The sequence below is a fragment of the Hyperolius riggenbachi genome, chromosome 2 (genome assembly GCF_040937935.1).
Source record: "Hyperolius riggenbachi isolate aHypRig1 chromosome 2, aHypRig1.pri, whole genome shotgun sequence".
In the NCBI taxonomy this organism is placed as follows: domain Eukaryota; kingdom Metazoa; phylum Chordata; class Amphibia; order Anura; family Hyperoliidae; genus Hyperolius; species Hyperolius riggenbachi.
The window spans coordinates 437350570-437373856 of NC_090647.1; the positions used below are offsets into that span (position 1 = coordinate 437350570).

General features: G+C 44.6%; 1 protein-coding gene across 1 annotated transcript in view; it reads right to left on the reverse strand.

Moving 5' to 3' along the window:
• Positions 1-22529, reverse strand: part of POLA1 (DNA polymerase alpha 1, catalytic subunit) — a 463756-nt gene extending 441227 nt beyond the window's left edge. Inside the window, 3 exon segments of the mRNA XM_068269965.1 lie at positions 3165-3261; positions 18796-18920; positions 22400-22529. Of these exon segments, the coding sequence (XP_068126066.1) occupies positions 3165-3261; positions 18796-18920; positions 22400-22436 (259 nt within the window). The 5' untranslated portion in view covers positions 22437-22529.
• Positions 22530-23287: the final 758 nt, after the last annotated feature.

Consider the following 23287-nt stretch of genomic DNA (forward strand, 5'->3'; position numbering starts at 1 on the left):
GGGGTCTGCTGGGGTGATCAGGGGGGTGTCTGAAGGCTGGGGTGGGAGATCAGGGGGGCTGTGTGGGGAAAAAAAAATGTGTGGTGTATACTTACTAGTGCTTCCTCCTCGCTGGTGGTCTCTGGAACAAAAAGACCACGAGGCGAGGAGGAAGCGTGTATAAAGCACTTTGTTTACCTAACAAAGTGCCTTATACACTTTAATTTGCGGATTTTTGTATTCCTCCGCCCGCCGGCGCTGCTAATCGGCCGGGGGGCTGGAGTCTAAGTGCCCGGCCATCGATCCCCGGCGGAGGATCGCGTCACGGATGACGCGATCACTCCGCCCATGCCCTTAAAAGGACCGCCGCCTCTGTGCGTTAGCCGGTCCTTAGGGCTTCCACTTACCGACCGCCCCTGTGCAGCGGGCGGTCGTTAAGTGGTTAAAGAGAAATCGTAACCAAGAATTGAACTGCATCCCAGTCAGTAGCTGATACCCCCTTTCACATGAGAAATATTTTCCTTTTTACAAACGAATCATAAAGGGGGCTCTATATGGCGGATACTGTGGTGAAACCCCTCCCACAGTGTGACATCAGTACCATGGTTCTGACAACCCACTGTGGGAGCCTTGTTGCATTGTGGGAAATGACAGCTGTTTACAGCTGTTTCCAACTGCTAAAAAAGCAAGCAGCATCTCATTCCAGTGACATCGCCTGCCATCAGTAAAAATTTCACAATGTGATAAATATGTTAATACTCCAGTTTTTGTGCTGCACACAATCTTACTTAGAATAAATTATGACACTTGGAGAAATGGGTACATTTGATTAATGACTGCTGTATTGATAGAATCAATTTCCCACACAATACAAAATCATCCCTTTCCCCAAGCTATTGCACCAATCTCTTCTAGTGAAATATTCCCCAGCAGACGTTCACTATATGGCTCTAAATTCATAGAACTGCCCCTCAGCTATTGAGTCCCATGATATAATGCTCAAATAACTTGTTCAGTCATGCTATGGATATCCTATTATGTCCATACTGCAGTATGTCGAATTCCTATACTTTTAAGCATGCTTTACTCACGCTGCCCGGGACTTGTCCATTAGTGCAAAACTGCCGGTTTCCACCACCGCTTATGTAATATTCTTCCCTCTTGGCTCACCGCAAACTTGCTCACCAAACTGGTGATATTGCGTCTTCTCCGCTGCTGCTCCTTCCCGCACTCGGGGACATACCACAAGAATTTCTCAAGTCTAGTGCCTCTGCTTACTGTACGGCGTGCAGGCGTACTCGCTCTGCCGGAGGCTTGAATGGCGTTCTCCCCCTGTGCGTAGCGTCTTCAGACGCAGCTTGTCCGGAGTGGATGACGATTCCTCTCAACTACGGTGGCCTAGACAGAATAAAAAAGGTCTATGTGTTTCATCAGATCCTTCTGACTTTCTCAAGACCAATGACGTCATTAGTCTTGAGAAAGTCAGAAGGATCTGATAAAACGCGTAGACCTTTTTTATCCTGTCTAGGCCACCATAGTTGAGAGGAACCGTCATCCACTCCGGACAAGCTTTGTCTGAAGACACGCTACGCACAGGGGGAGAACGCCATTCAAGCCTCCGGCAGAGCAGGGACGCCTGCACGCCGTACAGTAAGCAGAGGCACTAGACTTGAGAAATTCTTGTGGTATGTCCCCGAGTGCGGGAAGGAGCAGCAGCGGAGAAGACGCAATATCACCAGTTTGGTGAGCAAGTTTGCGGTGAGCCAAGAGGGAAGAATATTACATAAGCGGTGGTGGAAACCGGCAGTTTTGCACTAATGGACAAGTCCCGGGCAGCGTGAGTAAAGCATAGGAATTCGACATACTGCAGTATGGACATAATAGGATATCCATAGCATGACTGAACAAGTTATTTGAGCATTATATCATGGGACTCAATAGCTGAGGGGCAGTTCTATGAATTTAGAGCCATATAGTGAACGTCTGCTGGGGAATATTTCACTAGAAGAGATTGGTGCAATAGCTTGGGGAAAGGGATGATTTTGTATTGTGTGGGAAATTGATTCTATCAATACAGCAGTCATTATTAAATGTACCCATTTCTCCAAGTGTCATAATTTATTCTACAATGTGATAAATGTCAGAATGTAAATCAGGGAGAGGAAAGATTTTACAATGGGCAAACACTGGTTAAATCATTTATACATAATTATTGTAAAAATAAAGCACTTTTTTAGTACATTATTTTCACTGGAGTTCTTCTTTAAGGCCTGCAGGTTGATGTATGACTTCTATCAATATTCAGTATTTACCCTGAAAGTACTGCTTAAGGCTCCCTGCACACTGCATGCAATTCCGATTTTTAATCTTTTTTTACATGAGATTCCGATTTTTAAAGGGGCACTACAGCGAAAAACTGTAAAATTTAAAATATTTGCAAACATATACAAATAAGTACATTTATTTCCACAGTAAAATGAGCCACAAATTGCTTTTCTCCCATGTTGCTGTCACTTACAGTAGGTTGTAGAAATCTGAATGAAGTTACAGGTTTTGGACTAGTCCATCTCTTCATAGGGGATTCTGAGGGATATATTTATTTTCAAAACCACTTAGTGAATGTCAGTTGCTCTGTCCAACTGTCAGAAAATGTGTAGTGAGCATGGAAGCTGGCCAGCATCATTCTTTAAATCCTTTTTAGGGAATATCTTTATAAAGAATAAAAGCCTTGCTGAGAATCCACTATGAAAGATGGACTAGTCCAAAACCTGTCGCTTCTGTCAGATTTCTACTACCTACTGTAAGTAACAGCAACATAGGAGAAAAGTAATTTATGGCTCATTTTACTCTGGAAAAAACATACTTCATATTTGTGTATGTTTGCACATATTTTACATTTTACAATTTTTCGCCATAGTGCCCCTTTAATCGTTACTGCATGCTGTGTTTTTTCCTCTGTTTTTCTGTTGATTGCATTCAGGGAAAATCGGAATTGCAAACGGAATCGCAAATCTAATTTGCAGTGTGCAAGGAGGCTAAATGTAAAAAATAAACAGCATATTGGCTATGTATAGCACACAAATTCTAAAAATAACTTTGTAAACAGGAAATTCTATTCAAACCACTTCTGCTACAAAGCACAAGTTTATCACAGCTGAAAATCCAACATAAGCAGGCACACTTACCATCATCCACTATCCAGTCATCATCCTGACGTTCACGGACTATTTTAGAGTAAGCCGTTTCATCCACTTCATCATATATACCGCTAAATTCTTCCACCTTACGAAACAAATATTCAGGTTAACAATTTAACAAATCAGACAACAAATAATTAAATACTGTCCTGCAAACATTTTTAAAGTAGGGTTACAAATCCTACGTAAATACTATTTGGCCTCTGAAGAAGCTGGGAGATCTGTGAACCGGCTGTTTGGCCGATCCCTCACGCCAGGTATACTGAATGTTTCCTAAGGAGCTCCATTAAAGAGACTCTGTAACATTAAAAAGATCCCCTGGGGGGTACTCACCTCGGGTGGGGGAAGCCTCCGGATCCTAATGAGGCTTCCCACGCCGTCCTCTGTCCCACGGGGGTCTCGCCGCAGCCCTCCGAACAGCCGGCGACTGTGCCGACTGTCAGTTCAATATTTACCTTTGCTGGTTCCAGCGGGGGCGCTGTGGCGACTTTCTGCACAGAAATAGACGGAAATACCCGATCTCCGTCGGGTCCGCTCTACTGCGCAGGCGCCGGAAACTTGCGCCTGCGCAGTAGAGCAGACCCGACGGTGATCGGGTATTTCCGCCTACTTCGGCGCCGAGAGGCATCAGAGCGCCTGCGCAGGAGCCAGGAAGGTAAATATTGCGTCACTGCTGTACGGAGGGCTACAGCGAGACCCCCGAGGGACGCAGAACGGCGTGGGAAGCCTCATTAGGATCCTGAGGCTTCCCCCACCCGAGGTGAGTACCCCCCAGAGGCCGTTTTGTCGTTACAGTTCCTCTTTAAAGTCCTGATTTGAAACTGGTGCCCGGCACGGTTCCGTCTTTGAATTTGGATTTAAATTGACCTTGCCGAGCAGCAGTTTTATGGAATGCCTGGCTCAGTAAGGGTGTTTGGCCAGTGACATTGAGTGCCCTCCATCTGTCTTCTTCACCTACTTTTTCAATATACGCAGGTTCAGATTAGGGTTTATTTTAATGCAGATCACATGGAAAGTAACACCTCCTCCTTACCCCATCATTATCAATATAAGGCAATCAATGTGGTGCTGGGATGAAGCTCTAGCAGGTCTTTCATTTTGGACATATTGTTGATTTATAAAGCGCCAACATATTCAGTGGCGTTGTACAAAGTAAGTAGCGAACATGGGGTACATAATAATACAGACAATAGTGTACACCAATATACAAGATACATAATTAGTGACAAAAAATAAAAATGATACAAAATACAGAATTGGTAATGACAGTGATAAAAGTAACATGATAAATAAAATGTATAATAATTTTCAAGACACAAAAGGGGGGAGAGAGCCCTGCCCTTGCGAGCTTACAATATAAAGGGAATGGGGGGGGGGGGGGGGGGGGACGACAAGAAGAGGGGTTGTATACAACAAATACAGGATCTTCTCAAAAAATTAGCATATTGTGATAAAGTTCATTATTTTCTGTAATGCACTGATAAACTGTAGACTTTGATATATTTTAGATTCATTACACACAACTGAAGTAGTTCAAAGCCTTTTATTGTTTTAATATTGATGATTTTGGCATACAGCTCATGAAAACCCAAAATTCCTATCTCAAAAAATTAGCATATCACGAAAAAGGTTCTCTAAACGAGCTATTAACCTAATCTGAATCAACTAATTATCTCTAAACACCTGCAAAAGATTCCCGATGCTTTTAAAACTCTCAGCCTGGTTTATTACTCAAAACCGCAATCATGGGTAAGACTGCCGACCTGACTGCTGTCCAGAAGGCCATCATTGACACACTCAAGCAAGAGGGTAAGACACAGAAAGAAATTTCTGAATGAATAGGCTGTTCCCAGAGTGCTGTATCAAGGCACCTCAGTGGGAAGTCTGTGGGAAGAAAAAAGTGTGGCAGAAAACGCTGCACAACGAGATGAGGTGACCGAACCCTGAGGAAGATTGTGGAGAAGGACCATTTCCAGACCTTGGGGGACCTGCGGAAGCAGTGGACTGAGTCTGGAGTAGAAACATCCAGAGCCACCGTGTACAGGTGTGTGCAGGAAATGGGCTACAGGTGCCACATTCCCCAGGTCAAGCCACTTTTGAAACAGAAACAGCGGCAGAAGTGCCTGACCTTGGCTACAGAGAAGCAGCACTGGACTGTTGCTCAGTGGTCCAAAGTACTTTTTTCGGATGAAAGCAGCATTTGCACGTCATTTGGAAATCAAGGTGCCAGAGTCTGGAGGAAGACTGGGGAGAGGGAAATGCCAAAATGTCTGAAGTCCAGTGTCAAGTACAGGTCAGGCGCTTCTGCCGCTGTTTCTGGTTCAAAAGTGGCTTTATCTGGGGGAATGTGGCACCTGTAGTCCATTTCCTGTACATGCCTGTACACAGTGGTTCTGGATGTTTCTACTCCAGACTCAGTCCACTGCTTCCACAGGTCCCCCAAGGTCTGGAATTGGTCCATCTCTGCAATCTTCCTCAGAGTCCGGTCACCTCTTCTCGTTGTGCAGCGTTTTCTGCCACACTTTTTCCTTCCCACAGACTTCCCACTGAGGTGCCTTGATACAGCACTCTGGGAACAGCCTATTCGTTCAGAAATTTCTTTCTGTGTCTTACCCTCTTGCTTGAGGGTGTCAATGATGGCCTTCTGGACAGCAGTCAGGTCGGCAGTCTTACCCATGATTGCGGTTTTGAGTAATGAACCAGGCTGGGAATTTTTAAAAGCCTCAGGAATCTTTTGCAGGCGTTTAGAGTTAATTAGTTGATTCAGATGATTAGGTTAATAGCTCGTTTAGAGAACCTTTTCATGATATGCTAATTTTTTGAGATAGGAATTTTGAGTTTTCATGAGCTGTATGCTAAAATCATCAATATTAAAACAATAAAAGGCTTTGAACTACTTCAGTTGTGTGTAATGAATCTAAAATATATGAAAGTCTAAAGTTTATCAGTAAATTACAGAAAATAATGAACTTTATCACAATATGCTAATTTTTTGAGAAGATCCTGTATATAGAGGCAGTGTGTGTTAGAATACCTAGTAGGAGTGCAGTTTGGTCTTAGGACAAAGGGAAGTGGCCTAAGGTAGCACATAAGCTTGTCGGAACAAATTAGTTTTTAGAGAGCGTTTGAAGGTAACAAAGGTTGGTGAGTGAAGGATGTTTTGGGGGAGGGCATTCCAGAGGAGGAGTGAAGTGCGTGCAAAATCTTGTTAACATGAAAGTGACAAGGTAATTCTAGAGGACAACAGAAGATCATGTGTAGATGTGAGATTACGATTGGGTTGGTACCTGGAAATTAGTGAGGATATGTTTTGGGGAGAGAGATTGTGGAGGGCTTTGTAGGTTAGGGTTAAAAGTTTGAACTGGATCCTCTGGTTAACTGGCAGCCAGTGTAGAGGTTGACAGAGAGGGTAGTAGAGGAAGATCGAGAAGAAAGATGAGTGAGACGTGCAGCTGAGTTCAGTACTGACTGGAGCGGGACCAGTCTGTTAGAAGGTAGTCCACAAAGTAGTATGTTACCGTAGTCCAGATGAGATATTATAAGAGCATGTATTAACATTTTAGGTATGTCTTGAGTGAGGGCTGGTGCACACCGAGCGGCTTTTTCAGCGTTTCTGCAGCCGCTTGCGGCTGCGGATACAGATACGCTTGGTCAATGTATCTCAATGAGGTGGTTCACACCAGAGCGGGAGGCGTTTTGCAGAAACGCATACTCCCGGGGTGAGGCATTTTTTGGATTGTGGATGCGTTTCTGCCTCAATGTTAAGTATAGGAAAAACGCAAACCGCTCTGAAAAACGGCAGTTCAGAGCGGTTTTGCAGGCGGTTTTGTTACAGAAGCTGTTCAGTAACAGCTTTACTGTAACAATATCTGAAATCTACTACACCAAAAACGCTTCACAAAACCGCAAAATGCTAGGTGAAACGCTACAGAAAAATAACAAAAAGCGTTTCAAAATCTGCTAGCATTTTGCGGATCTGCTAGCGATTTTTGGTGTGCACCAGGCCTGAGAAAAGCTCTGACGCGAAGTATGTTTTTGAGTTGGAGCTTGTTAGGAAGTGAACATGAGGAAAAAAAGAGAGAGATGAGTCGAATATCACCCCCAAGCACCGTGCTTTGGGAATTGAAGTTATGGGAGTGTTATTAACATTTATTGTTATTTCAGGCAGAGTGGTGGACAGAAAGTGGAAAAATTATTAGTTCTGTTTTACTCATATTAAGTTTTAAGAAGCGAGAGGACATGAAGGAGGATATAGCAGACAAGCAGTCAGGAACACATGTGAGGAGGGAGTTAAGCCGAGAGGTAGAGTTGTGTATCATCTGCATACAGGTGGTATTGAAACCCAAATGAGATGATTGAGTCACCAAGATCATGCATAGCATTGGCTCTGCCCAACCACAGTAGACTGTAGGTGGTAGAATGTAACTTACCTATGGAGAGGGAAGGCTCTGGATCGGATAGAGACTTCCTGGTCCTCTCTTTATCGACCCCCCCCCAACCACGTTGGTTCAACATGGCAGAGCAAAGGACCAAGGGCACAGAGAAAGGACTGGAAAGGCTCTATGGAATCCAGAGCCTTCCCTCTCCATAAGAGAGCATATAAGAATATACCTGGTTTCACATTTGTTTTAAAGTGGACCTAAACTCTCGCACAGGACTGAGAAATACATAGAGAAATGCACCCTGTCAGGAATATAGCAGCTAGTTATGATGTTAAGGAGAATACAGTGGTATATTTTCATTTTCCCATTTTTAGGTCTGCTGTGTACTACTGTATCATATGGGATTGTCTGCTAGCCAGTCTGGCTTTGAAGGCTGGCAGCTGGCTTCCTGGAGTTCCTTATGTAATGTAAATTAACTCTGCATTCAATGGCAAGCAGGGGAAGCCATTGTCTGCTCCTAATTGGGAAAGAGGTAATTAGATAAAGAGCCCCTCTTTTGTCTTTTATTGCTGTGCTTTGAACTTTGTGCATATGTCAACAAGCCAAAATACAATCCAGACTAGACAGTGGAAGCTAACACAGGAATGTTTGAAGTCAGAGGAAAGCCTACCTGGAAGTGGGTGAAGTGGTTTGAAGTCCTTTTGATACAATTTTACCTGTGGTCTGAATTGCTTTGAAGTCTGCAAGGTGTGACAGGAAAAGCCTTGAAGTTCGCATGTCACAGCTAGCCCAGATGTGACAAGTGGCTTGGCAGACCGTGATGTCACAAATGGGGAAATTGCATTAGTTTTGGGGATGGAACATTCAAATGCCCCAGGCCCAAAATGGGCCTATAAGAACCTGCACAGGTTCTTCACAACGGGTAGCTCTCTGGAGATAGCAAACACTAGGGCTGCCCGACTACTGGTCGAAAGCAGCGTTCTCCTGCCAATGACGTTCAAACACTGGTAACGTTTATTTTTCCCTGTTTATTTTGGTAAGCAAATAGCCTTGTGTGTATCTTTGTAACTTTTATCCTTGCAACTTGTATCATTGTAATTTTTACTTTGTTTTTGTAAATCTCTTGTATATATTTTCTGCATTGTTCCACTTTTTTTTCTGGAATATTAAATCGTTATTTAATAAGTTTGACTTCTGCTGTACTAAACTAACACTCATAGCCTAGAAGAGACTGAAGTTTAACTGTGCATAAGTCCATGCCTGATTGTATGATTGAGCAACCCTACCGTATAAGATTGTAATTGCATTGTGTGTGGGGCGTTAGTCATACGTTGGCCTAAAGCGTGCAGCTGACCCAACGTACGAAAACGCCAGTGCGAGTAGCTCGACAGCAGAGTGGCTAACAGTATCGTTCGGAATGACTGTTAGTGGTTTTGCTTCACTACAGTGTAAGATTGCAATTGTGCGTGTGTGTGCATGGCGTTCCCGTATTCGGCCTAAAGCGCAAAGCTGACCCGAATACGAAAATGCGGATTGCGCTGAGCACTCGACAGCAGAGTGGAAGTGTCTAGCAACAGCTAGTGGTGGCAGTGAGAAGTGTTCTGAGGGGTCACAGCCTTGTTTTAGCTTGACTAAGGCTGCTTGCCCTCTCAATCTGGTCAAACCCGCAGTCGGGAACCGTATACGCAGGCGTGCCGCGGGCCAGTTCCTGACACACCCTGTATGTATTTAGAGAGTTTAGCCTGTTTAATACCCCCTCATTTGTGTCTAATCACAAGTTGTAATCTGATCTCTCCCCGTGTCAAATGACTGCCTATGGCAGATAAGACCATTTGCAAATGTCTGCTTCCATGAATCAGGAAGTAGAAACAGTGCAGATCAATTTTAGGATTTGTACCAGGGGTAAAATAAATGTTTTTTGTTTAAAGAACAAGCGACACCCATGCTAACCTAGAAATAAAAAAACACATATATAAGTAGATAAATACTACTTCTACTTACATAACAGATATATTGTGCTATCCACGTAATGATTCCTGTGAATTTTATAAAGGAAAAGCAGAAAATCCTATTCTAGGCAGTGGCCATCTTGCCAAGCTAATGCTGACATCATATCCTCCCTGACTCTTGTTTCCCCCCCTCCCTTCTCTTGCTCATTGTGTATTCATTAGCTGCCCTCCTCAAAGAGGCTTCAGACACTCCCACTGAGGTGTATACAAACAACTGCACTGTCTTTTTTATTTACACATCCAATCACTGAGTCACCTCAGCCTTGCTTGTAAACACAAGTAATCAGATGGTGTTTCTGATAAGCAGCTAGGCAGGGAAATAAATGGAAGAGGAGGAATATATTATAGATAAAAAAAGAACTCCCAGCATTCTACTCTTTGGCACTGTTTGGCACTAGGACCAGTGCTCCTAAAGTATGTGATAACTACAAACCATAAAAGCAGAAAAGAGTTTTGCAAGTTTTGAATGCAGGATTAGCATCTTTATCACTTAATACACTCAAACCAGTTGCTGTTGAAATATGATTTTTGTGGTGACAATCCCGCTTTAAAGAGAACCTGAACTGCCCGTGGAAAAGAGGCCTTAAAGAGGAACTCCAGTGAAAATAATTTAATAAAAAAGTGCTTCATGTTTACAATAGTTATGTATAAATGATTTAGTCAGTGTTTGCCCATTGTAAAATATTTTAAATCCCTGATTTATATTCTGATATTTATCACATGGTGACATTTTTATTGCTGGCAAGTGATGTAGCTGCTGCTTGCTGTTTTGGCAGTTGGAAACGGCTGTAAACAGCTATTTCCCACAATGCAACAGGGTTCACAGACCGGAAACTGCCAAGAGCATGTACTCAGAATTTTTGTGGGAGGGGTTTTCACCACAATATCAGCCATACAGCGCCCCTGATGGTCTGTTTGTGAAAAGGAATAGATTTTTCATGTAAAAGGTGGTATCAGCTACTGATTGGGATAAAGTTCAATTCTTGGTCGGAGTTTCTCTTTAAAGAGAACCTGAACTGAAAATAAAAAGTCAAAATAAAACATACACAGGTCATACTTGCCTCCCATGTAGTCTGCTCATCAATCTCTTTCTACTCTCCTGCATCCTGTTTGTCCACTGTGATCGATGGAATTCTCTGTCCGCCATTTTGAAAATGGCCATTACCCCATAACACTGTTACAACTGAATGTGCAAGGTAATGTCCATGTTTCCCTATGGCTCAAGTGGGCAATAACAGTTTAACGGTATGCTGACCAGGAAGCTGTTATGGGGTAATGGCCATTTTCAAAATGGAGGACAGAAAATTCCATCGATCACAGTGGACAAACAGGATGCAGGAGAGGAGAAAAAGATTGATCAGACTACATGGGAGTCAAGTATGACCCGTGTATGTTTATTTTGACTTTTTATTTTCAGTTCAGGTTCTCTTTAAGGCTTCTTTTCCATGGGCAGTTGATAGGCAGTGAAATGCATCTCAAACTCTCACAGCTGCTCACTGCTGCCTGGTAACTGCTTGCTGAGCACACAGTTCAACTGCCCATGGAAAAGAGGCCTAAAGGTTATATTGCTGTGGTGTATCTTTTAGAGCAGAGAGGATATTCTGAGTTCAGGTCCGCTTAAACGTCTCTTAGCAGTGGGAGAAGTTATGCTGGGTCAGGTGTTCTGCTCCTTGAACTGGGGAAGGAACACACACACGTTTTGGGTTTGCTTTTATCAAGAAGCATTGCCTGATGTGAAAGACCTCACACAAAAGAGCTCTCACAAAACCTACAATTAAGAATTGTTGACGTGCATGAAGCTGGAAAGGGTTATAGAAGTATCTCCAAAAACCTTGCTAATTATCAGTCCATGGTAAAACAAATGGTCTATAAATGGAGAAAGTTCAGCACTGCTGCTTCTCTCCTTAGGAGTGGCCGTCCTGTAAAGATGATTCCAAAAGCACAGCACAAAATGCTCAATGGAGGTGAAGAAGAATCCTAGTGTCAGCTAAAGACTTACAAAAGCCTCTGGCATATGCCAACATCCATGTTAGCGAATTTATGATACACTAAACAAGAATGGTGTCCATGGGAGGATACCACAGAGGAAGCCACTGCTGTCCAAAAAAAAAAAAACATTGCTGCACGTTTAAAGTTTGCAAAAGAGTGCCTAGATATTCTATAGCAGTACTGGCAAAATATTCTGTGGACAGATGAAACCAAAATTGAGTTGTTTGGAAGAAACGCACAACACTATGTGTGGCACAGCGCACTAACATCAAAACCTCATTCCAACTGTGAAGGTATGGTGGTGGGGGTATCATGGTTTGGGGCTGCTTTGCTGTATCAGGGCCTGAACGGATTGCTATCATTGAAGGAAAAATGAATTACAAAGTTTATTAAAACATTTTGCAGCAGAACTTAACACCATCTGTCCACCAGCTGAAGCTCAGCGGAAGATGGGTGTTGCAACTGGACATGACCCAAAGCATAGAAGAAAACTGAATGGCTTAAACAGAAGAAAATATGCCTTCTGGAGTGGCCCAGTTGAGTCCTAACCTCAACCCGATTTAGATGCTGTGGCATGACTTCAAGAAAGTGATTTGCACCAGACATCCCAAGAATACTGCTGAACTAAAACAGTTCTGTAAAGAGGAATGGTCAAGACCTAGGCCTAGTGCACACCAGTGTTTCGGCTGCGGTTTGCGATCCGCTTGCGGGTGCATATCCGCTTGGGTAATGTATTTCAATGGGCTGGTGCACACCAGAACGGGAGGCGTTTTGCAGAAACGCATACTCCCGGGCTGCTGCAGATTTTGGATTGCGGATGCGTTTCTGCCTCAATGTTAAATATAGGAAAAACGCAAACCGCTCTGAAAAACAGCACTTCAGAGCGGTTTGCCAGGCGTTTTTTGTTACAGTAGCTGTTCAGTAACAGCTTTACTGTAACAATACATGAAATCTACTACACCAAAAACGCTTCACAAAACCGCAAAATGCTAGCTGAAACGAAACAAAAAAAGAAGAAAAAGCGTTTCAAAATCTGCTAGCGGTTTTTGGTGTGCACCAGGCCTAACTGCTGACCGTTGTGCACATCTGATCTGCAACTACAGAAAACGTTTGGTTGAAGTTGTTGCTGTCAAAGGAGGTTCGACCAGTTAAATCCAAGGGTTCAGATACTTTTTCCCCCTGCACTGTGAATGTTTACATGGTGTGTTCAATAAAAACATGAAAACATTCAATTAGTTATTAGTTTAACCACTTTATGACAACCTGGCTTATACAAATGTCCTGCTAGAGCCTCTTAATGGCTCCAGGACGTTTTTATAAGTCAGACAGTGTTGCTGCTGTGCGCGCTAAATGGGCGGGGGGGGGGGGGGGGGGACTTTATTTCCAAATAATATATTGTCACCATACTTTTTACTAGGGACATAAATTAAAATCTTGTGATAACCAGGACAAATAGGCAGATACAATGTGTGGGTTGTATGCACAGTAGCAGTGTTAATATTAAAACTATAGGGGATGAAATTGGAGAAATTGTGTGTTTTTACATTTTTTCCTTGTTTTCCCTTTAAAATGCATAGAACATAAAGTAATTACTGAAAACAAATATCAACCCCAAAAAGCCCAATTGGTGGTGAAAAAACAGGACATAGATCATTTCATTGTGATTAGTAGTGATTAAGCTATTGGCAAATGAAAGGGATGAGCACTGAAAGGGTAAAATCGCTCTTGTCTGTTAGGGTAAAAACGTCGTTGGGGTGAAGTGGTTAAAGTGGATCCGGGATGAACTTTTACGCATTGCATAATTGTGTTCCTTTCCTATTGTTTATAGGGCATTCCTCAAGCCAAATACTTTTTTGTTTGTTTTAATACTCTAATTCCCTATAAACTAAACAAGCCACACCCACAGGTTTTTAGAGAGCCAAGGCACTTTCAGACAGTAGCAAGGGCTCATGGGAGCTTAGTCTGGGCAGGAGGAGGGGGAGGTATTACTAGCCAGAGATTTCAGAGGCAGAGGGGATGAAGGAGAAGAGGGGGGGGGGAATTGGGTTTGCTCAAGGTGCAGATAAGCCTGCCACTGTGTAATGTTTACAAACAACATGGCTGCTGTCGTATCACAGGAAGAAATAATCATATTCTAGTAAAGCTGTTTGCAGATAGATTTGCTGTCTAAACTTTAGATAAGATATATAGACAAGTTAATTGTTATAGTTAGTTTTTCATCTCGGATCCGTTTTAAGCAGATTGTCTATTGTTGTGACTTAGATGAAGATCAGATCACATTTTATGACTAATTTGTGCAGACATCCATATAATTCCAAAGGGTTCACATACTTTTTCTTGCTACTGTACTTATTTTAAAAAGTTAGAACGCACAATGTGCAACAGAGCCTTTTCTAGGCTTTTTGCCACCCCAGGCAAGAAGTACTGTGCCACACCCGAGTCACAAAAAATAAAAAATAAATCCCACAGAGAATATAAACCATGTGCCATAAAAGGTGCAGTGTTCTCCCCAGGCTCTTTTTTGCCGGGTGCTCCACCCGTCTAGTTTCGGTGAGAACCTGGTTGTCATCGGCTCACCTCCTCCTATGCTGTATGCAGAGTTCCTCACAGAAGCACCGGACCTGCATTCTTTCATCAGGCCCCAGCTGGCTACTTTTTCATGCCACCCGACTGGAAAAAAATTCTAGGTGGATGCATAATAATCCTGAGATACAAACAACCTGCTGATCCCGTTGCATTGCACACACCCTTCCTGCACTCCCCCCAGTCCAGTATGCAAATGCAGAGTATAGAACAGTGGAATCGATGCTCTCACCTCTCCGCCTGAGTCCAATGTTGTGCTTTCGCCAGTCCACTCGGCCTAGTGGCCGGCATTCCCTACTGCATGTAGCATGATTACATGAGTGGAGTGCCAGCACTAGACACCAGCCGGGAGGCGAGAGCACAGCTTCTGCTGCAGTATGCTCTACATTTACACACTGGGCTGAGGGAGCACTATAGGGGGACGGGGACAGATAGCTGCAAAAAATGACAAAGGAGGCACAGGGAGGGGGCATAAAGAGGCACAAAAGGAAACCTAGGGGCCAGAAGCAGTCAAAAAGACTGACAGAAGAAGGCACAGGGGGACAGAAGGATGCAGGGGGAGGGTGGAGAGGTGACAAAGAGGGAAACAGTGGAGGCTGCCTGCAACTTGCACTATCTGGACCTTGTGATGTCTGCTCTCGAGGGACCAGTGATGCTGCAGCTTATCAGTGCATCCCAAACTTCTCGCTGTTCAGTTTCCTCCCCAAAGCCTTTATGCCAGGCGCTCCGCCTGGCTAATTTTGGCACGTGCCCGGTTGTTTCCACTGCCTGCCTCACGATGCTAAGGAGAGACCTTACCCTTGCTCACTGCAATGCTTATGTAGACCAACAGATAATCAACATCAGTGGCTGATAGTGGTAACCAGTGGCGTTCCTACCATAGGTCGCAGGGGGGCGTGGCGCCCCGGGTGACTGACAGGCAGGGGGTGTCGTCACGACCCCCCATAGATGTAGGAGGGAAGGAGCAGTGCAAGAAGGAGGGGTGACAGGGATAGCAGCGGGGAGGGGGGGGGACATATCCCCCCCTCCCTCCCTCACCTGGGTTCCCTCCTTCTGCCTCTCTTCCCCTCCAAAATGCGGGCAGCAAACAGGCGGGGCGGGCAGAGAATACTCACATCACTTCCGCGTATCAGCAGCTGGAACGCTGCGTTGCCGTCACGTGCCTCTTTTGCGCCTCCAATGATTGGAGGCGCAGAAGAGGCACGTGACTGGCGACGCAGCGTTCCTGCGGCTGATATGCGGAAGTGATGCGAGTATTCTCCGCCCGCCCGCCCTGCCCGTTTGCTGACCGCATTTTGGAGGGGAAGAAAGGTAGAAGGAGGGAACCCAGGTGAAGGAGGGGGGGATATGTCCCCCCTCCCCGCCGCTACCCCTGTCACCCTGCCTTCTAGCTATACTGTAGGGGGCCACTATACTACCTACAATGGGGGCCCACTATACTAGCTACACTGGGGGCCACTATACTACCTATACTGGGGGAACTATACTACCTATACTGGGGCAGCTATACGGGGGTCACTATACTAGCTATACTGGGGGCAACTATGGGGCCCACTATACTACCTATACTGGGGGCAGCTATACGGGGGTCACTATACTAGCTACACTGGGGGCAGCTGCACTACCTACATTGCGGGCAGCAGCTATGCTGCCTATCCTGGGGGCAACTATACTGGGGCAGCTATATTGCGGCAACTATACTACCTTCACTACGGGCAACTAGCTACCTATACTGGGGGCAACTGTGCTAGCTACCTATACTGGGGGCAGTGTCGGCCCCTGAGTGAATTGACTTTCGGCGTCTCAGTTCACCGCAGCAGCAGCCACGGCACAGCAGGGCTACGGTAAAATGGCGTCCGAAGCCCTGCTCTGGGACTTTGAGTCTGCAGTGCAGGGCTTCGAGCGCCATTTTCCCGTAGCCCTGCTCTCAGCGCGGGAGTTTCAGTTGCTGGCGGAGGCCGGGACAGGAGATCTGCTTCAGGTTAGTAAATGTTTTTTTTTTATTTATATTAGCAGCCAGGTGTATCGTGTATGTTCTGGTCAAACCTGCTACACGATTGCATGTATTTTCTGGTCAAACCTGCTACACGATTGCATGTATTTTCTGGTCAAACCTGCTACACGATTGCATGTATTTTCTGGTCAAACCTGCTACACGATTGCATGTATTTTCTGGTCAAACCTGCTACACGATTGCATGTATTTTCTGGTCAAACCTGCTACACGATTGCATGTATTTTCTGGTCAAACCTGCTACACGTTTGCATGTATTATCTGGTCAATTCTGCTACACGATTGCATGTATTTTCTGGTCAATTCTGCTACACGATTGCATGTATTTTCTGGTCAATTCTGCTACACGATTGCATGTATTTTCTGGTCAATTCTGCTACACGATTGCATGTATTTTCTGGTCAAACCTGCTACACGATTGCATGTATTTTCTGGTCAATTCTGCTACACGATTGCATGTATTTTCTGGTCAAACCTGCTACACGATTGCATGTATTTTCTGGTCAATTCTGCTACACGATTGCATGTATTTTCTGGTCAATTCTGCTACACGATTGCATGTATTTTCTGGTCAATTCTGCTACACGATTGCATGTATTTTCTGGTCAATTCTGCTACACGATTGCATGTATTTTCTGGTCAATTCTGCTACACAATTCCACATATTTTCTGGTCAAATTTGCCGACATGATTGAACATGTTTTCTGGTCACATTACAAGTATTTTCTTGAGAAAACCTGCACAATTATGTGAATTTTCTGGGGAAAGGGTCACCAAAACTTGTGCCCGCTGTCTTTGCAGTGCCCTTTTAAATGGAACTCGAGGTGAGAATAAATATTGAGGCTGCCATATTTATCTCCTTTTAAGCAATACCAGTTGCCTGGCTGCCGTGCTGGTCCTCTGCCTCTAATTCTTTCAACCATAGACCCTGAACAAGCATGCTTGTTTCTGGTGTAATACAGTTCACTACTGCAGCCAAATAGATCAGCAGGGCTGGCAGGCAACTAGTATTGTTTAAAAGGAAATAAATATGGCAGCCTCCATATCACTCTCACCCCGGGTTCACTTTAAATTACAGTTAGTTCCGCGCTCATCCGGTCATGGCCACGCCCATATTTTGCCCCTTTACTTTTGGGGGGGAGGGGTCCTTATAATACCCAGCACCGGGTGTCAAATGCCCTAGGTACGCCACTGGTGGTGACGAGATAGTCTCTCCTTAGCATCGGCTAACAAGCTGGCGGCTACAGAGAGGAGTACACCGGCCACAGTGAATCTGCATAGGCTGCCCTAAGCCTGTACTGTATCGCAGCAGGACCAAGTATTATGCACAAGGGGGCAAATTAGCAGCTCCACTATGCTATATGGGGTGGGGAGGGGGGTTCACACTGGCTACTTCTAATGTAGGAGGGGGAATCTCCCTTCGGGGGTAGGGGGTCGCTCTGTGGTGTAATGCTGTTGGGGAGGGAGGATCTCAAAGTGCTGTTGGTGGATAGAAGTGAGAGAGATCTTACTATCCACCAGCAGCACCTTGACTGAGAATGCCCCTCCAAACAGCATCACTCAGTGCGAGACCCCCCCCCCCCCCTTCATCTTCATAAGGGAGATTACCCCTCCTCCATTAGTAGGAGCCAGCGATAACCCCTTTCTCCACCCCACTAGCATCATCCAGTAGCCCCCAGCATAATCGACCCCCCGCCAGGCACCCAGTGTGATTAAGCGCACCACCTAATATGACCTTCCCCACCCGGCTAATTTTTCATGCCACCAGGCTGGAAAAAAATTCTGGGGAGAAAACTGCTGTTGCACAAACACAGCAGAAGCAAGCGATTGAACAGTGGTGGAGATGGGGCTTCTTGTTTTGTTTGGAGGGGATTAATTCATGGGCATGTAACCCCTAGGATCAATGGCACTGCAGGCAATGGCCGGGAATGCCTTTGCCTAAAAACGGCCTTTGATGCACAAAACACTGCACAATGCTGAATAAAGCAAATTTACTATCACCCAAATTAAAAATTGGGAGGCTGAACTAGAGCTTATAAAGGGAATCCGAGATGAGAGGGATATAAACAATACCAGTTTCTGGCAGTCGCCCCCTGTGCCCCTAATGCTAGGTACACACAATGCGGTATTCCACTCAATTCTCTTATCTTTTCTTATTTTCCATTCATTTCTATGAGAAATTGAGCCGTAAAACGATCGAAAGTAATATCAGACATGACAGAAATTATCTATCGAACGCATCTATTGAACACAAAAATGTATTCTGTGAACCTAGCATAATACTTATGGCCACAGACCCTGAAAAAGCATGCAGCAGATCAGGTACTTTGACTCTGCAGACTCAGGATTTACTGGATTAGCCATATGCTTGCTCCAGGGTTTTGACTCAGACACTACTTATGCCAGAAGATAAACAGGACTGCCAGGCAACTGGCATTGTTTACATACATATGGCAGCCTCCATATCCCTCTCACCTTGGGTTCCCTTTAAACATACATTGTACCTATGAACTGAACAACAACTTTATCTTTAGTTATCAAACAAAATGTGCAGCAAGAACAAAACAGATTGCACGACAGTACACGGATACGGTTACAATATGCATATTATAGACACCAATATAGAGATTCAAATTCATTTACCTCATATTTGATTTTTTCACCAGCTTTTGCTTTTTTCAATTGCTCCAAAGCTTCCCTGCGCCCTTTCTTTTCTTTTTTTTCACGCCGGGAACGGGATGCTACAAAACTGTCAGAATCTGCCATATCTGAGACCAAAAACAAAGCTAAAAAATAACATATCTTGAATAAAGATAAAATAGAGATCTACTTCAAATTAATTCACACTAACAGAATATTTAAAGAGAACCCGAGGTGGGTTTGAAGAATATTATCTGCATACAGAGGCTGGATCTGCCTATGCAGCCTAGCCTCTGTTGCTATCCCAAACCCCCCTAAGGTCCCCCTGCACTCTGCAATCACTCATAACTCACAGCCACGCTGCTGACAAACAGCTTGTCAGAGCTGGCTGTGTTTATCTCTATAGTGTCAGTCTGCTGCTCTCCCCGCCCCCTGCAGAACTCCAGTCCCCGCCTGCATCTCTTCCCTCCCTGCTGATTGGAGGGAAGGGACGGGGGCAGGGACCGGAGCTATGCAGGAGGCGGGGGAGCAGCTGAGACTGACACTACAGATGTAAACACAGCCTCACAGCACGGCTGTGATTTATGAGGGATTGCAGAGTGCAGGGGGACCTTAGTGGAGTTTGGGATAGCAACAGAGGCTGGGCTGTATAGGCAGATCCAGCCTCTGTATGCAGATAACATTCTTTAAACACACCTCGGGTTCTATTTAACTTTATAGTAGTACTAACCAGGGCTGTAGAGTCAGTAAAAAAAAAAAACAAAAAAAAAACCCGACTCAGTTTATGAAACTACCAACTTCGACTAGGTACTCAAAATTACTCCAACTCCTTAGTATAATTCTTACTAGGGCTGTGGAGTCGGTAAAATAAATAAGTCATCCAACTCCTCAGTTTATGAAACCACTGACTCCAGGTACTCAAAATTGCTCAGACTCCACAGCCCTGGTACTGACACCAAATCTATTTTAAATTATAGATACATAGCACCACTGTGCAAATACTCTGATAGGTGGATGGAAGAAGGACTGGGCCCCCAGCACCCCCTTCCTCATCATTGCAGGGGCCATTGTTATACCCATGCCAAAAATAATAGTAGCAACACAACAAACAAAACAAAAATTCACAGAGTAGGGACACCAAGAGCCAAATATAATGTAGTATGTACTGGTAGTTGAAATGAAGTATGATACGAGTAATAAGCTACACTCACAAAGCAGGGTTACCTCCAAGGCAACCACTGTATAGGCGGGTGGGGAGATTAGACCTGACCCCACTCAGGATTAAGAAGTCGCTCTCCGTAGATGAGGAAAAAATGGGGTAACACCCCTCCACCAAGGGTGGATTTAATATAGCGTAGTATGGATACAGAGGCGCCAAAAGGATAAAAGAAACTAAAAAGTTTAAAACGTGAGGAGGCAGTGGTGGACTTACCTCCTCCAAGCAGACACAAAAATTGCCAATGTATTTGGCAAATACAAGTTTTTTTACATACTGCGGGGGACAATGCAACATGTTTTGCAGGTTTGATCTCGCTTCATCAGGCAATAGCAATAGAGCAATAGCATATGTGGTTAGTAGAAGAGCCAGGCAGAGGTATTTGACAAATACATTGGCAATTTTTGTGTCTGCTTGGAGGAGGTAAGTCCACCACTGCCTCCCCATGTTTTAAACTTTTTAGCTTTTTTGCCTATGAAGCAGGATCAAACCTGCAAAACGCGTTGCATTGTCCCCTAGAGTATGTAAATAAACTTGTTGTATTTGACAAATACATTGGCAATTTGTGTGTCTGCTTGGAGGAGGTAGGTCCACCACTGCCTCCTTATGTTTTACACTTTTTTGTTTCTTCTATCCTTTTGGCCCCTCTGTAGCCATACTAAGCCAAAACAAAAATGCAGCATGCAGAGCATCTGCTGACTCCACTGTGCTGCTGAAGTATCAACAACAACAATGTGGGCTAGAAGAAACCGCATGGCTTTACGATGCCCAAAAACTGCATGGTGGAAAAAGAACCTGTATCTAATGTACTATACATGTACTATATATAATATACTCACGGGCAACTTCTAGGGCCTGTCGCCAGCACACGTGAGCGTGTGGGCGACAGCTCCTCGCCAGTCCCCTCCGCGTACACACGCGGAAGAGGGACCAGCAGCGCGACGGAAGCTGTCGCCGACGTTCCTCCTCCCCCCGCCGGAACCTCCGTATACTTCAATGGAGGTTGCTGTCGCTAGTCCGCGTACTCACGCGGACTAGCGACAGTTGCGGCGGCAACTGTCGCCAGGCGATTGACCACGCCAATCGCCCGGTGACAGCAGCGACGAGCGACGGTTCGGGGTGCGCGCCCGTGCAACGGCCCATGCTCACGGGCGACAATTGTAGCCCGTGAGTATGGCCCATAACGAACTATAAATTAAATGATAGTGCCCTCCTGGTTACTTTGCATGTTGTTTTACAATGTGCATGCAGTTGGTTACACTGTACATGCAAATTATGACTCCTATCAATTATTAAATAAATATCTAAAAACATGCTGCAGACAGTACAAATAGGTTAAGGGCCAGTTCACATGGAAACTTGCACATTGCTTAACCGCCCCCCTCCCCCAGCCGCAGCGCTAGTCATTAAGTACTGACCATTTAAGTGAATGTGAATTGCCAGTTTGCGCAAGTACCATGTTTTTATCCCTATTTTTCCCATCATTTGAGGCAACCCTAGAAGCAACAGGATGTTTCCAAGGTCATTTACCGCCTTGCCTCAGTGTCCCCGTGCGGAGGTTAAAAAGGCAAGTCATCAGCGAAAGCGGTTTGATGCATTTCTGCATGTTTGCAGAAAAGTGCTTATTTTGAGATAGGACCAGTTCACACGGGTGTCCCGCGCTAACAAATTCCAATGTGACAAAGGGTCCTTTCACACGGAGTCTATTGCGTTACATCACAACATAAAATATCATTGCAACGCAGCAATACTCCTATGGTGCTTTCACGTTGGCAGTGAAGCATACTTTCATGGCACTGTATGCTTTACTTTATAGTTGCCACGAACATTAACGCATAGTGCAACTTTTCAGCACCATTGCAATGGCATCGTAACGTGAAAGGACCCAAAGGGTGTAAAAAAAACAAAAAAACCTATTGAGTTAAATAACTGCTTATTGGTCAACAGGTCAGTCCTACTTGCAAATCTTTTATTCTGTATGAATTCTGTTCTGCCCAAAGGTGCATGAAAACCTCACAGGCGAATTACATATCATTGTCCTTTATTTGCTAATGCAGCTTCCGCTTCCAGGGTTACTGGAGATCAGCATTCCATAGAGATATATTGCACATGTGAGTACTGGAGACATAACTCGTCCCCTGCTATCTGGGCTGCTGCATCAGGTACACAACTTGCTTCAGCTACCACTAGAAAGGAGGACATGGCCTCGATTCATAAAAGGCTGTGTGATAAAGTATTCTGGTTTATTTGTACAGTACGGAGAAACCCATCATTAAGCCCCCCCATATGAGGTCGCCCGGGTTACACTGCCCAGCCGTCACTACGGTGCTGTCAGCTGCCTGCTCTCACAACTAGCTGCCGTCTCCCCCCGGCTCCGCCTCCCCCGGTTACCGTGCTGCTGGCTATCTCCGCTGGACACAGGGGCCATGTTCACAGGAATCTCCTCGCGCCAAAACTAAAGAACCCGGACACTGCGCACCAATTGAACTGGCGCGACTTAGCAAACCAATCGGCTGATACAGGAAGCATTCACATCCAATCTCAGGGAAGCTTTCATTGCTTCAGGCCGCATCATACTTGCGCACTCCCGCATTCCTGAAGCGCGCTACCGCTGAGCCAGAGAAGTGCAGGCGAGACAGAGGGTAGTATGGGGGTGGCTGGGAGCGGGACTGCTAATGCTGGGCGCTACTACCTTGTTATGTCAGCTTATTATAAATCAATCTACTGTCACAGAGCCATTCTTGGGAATCTAGTGCTGGTGATGGAACTTCATAGGGCGGTGTGATGTGATGTGAGAAAGCTGAAATGAAGCAGCCTGTCTCTTAAAGAAGAACTGCATGTGTTAAAGGGGAACTCCAAATGTTCAGAAGAGCTCAATTATGTAACAGTGCAATTTTTTTTCATCAGATGCGATCTTTTAAATCAATTTTAACAATGGAAAGTAATTAAAAGGTAATTACTGATCGTTCCCATAAACAGATCAATTAAGGCATTTTCTCTCTCTTTCGAATTTGATTGCAAAATTCAAGATTCGGATCAATGAAATTATCTGTACCAACTCTTTCTGTACAATTTGACTGTAAAAATTGCATCAAAATATCACATCTGATTTAAAAATATACTGATAATGGGCAGTCTTTATGTCAAATGTTATTTCTGCTTGATTACTTTGTTTTGACATTTTGTTATCTTTTGTAGTGTTGGTGTTTGAATTTGGGTCATTGACTTGAAATTCAGAAATCTGAATTTGCCCATCACCACACTTCAGCAACCAGACAT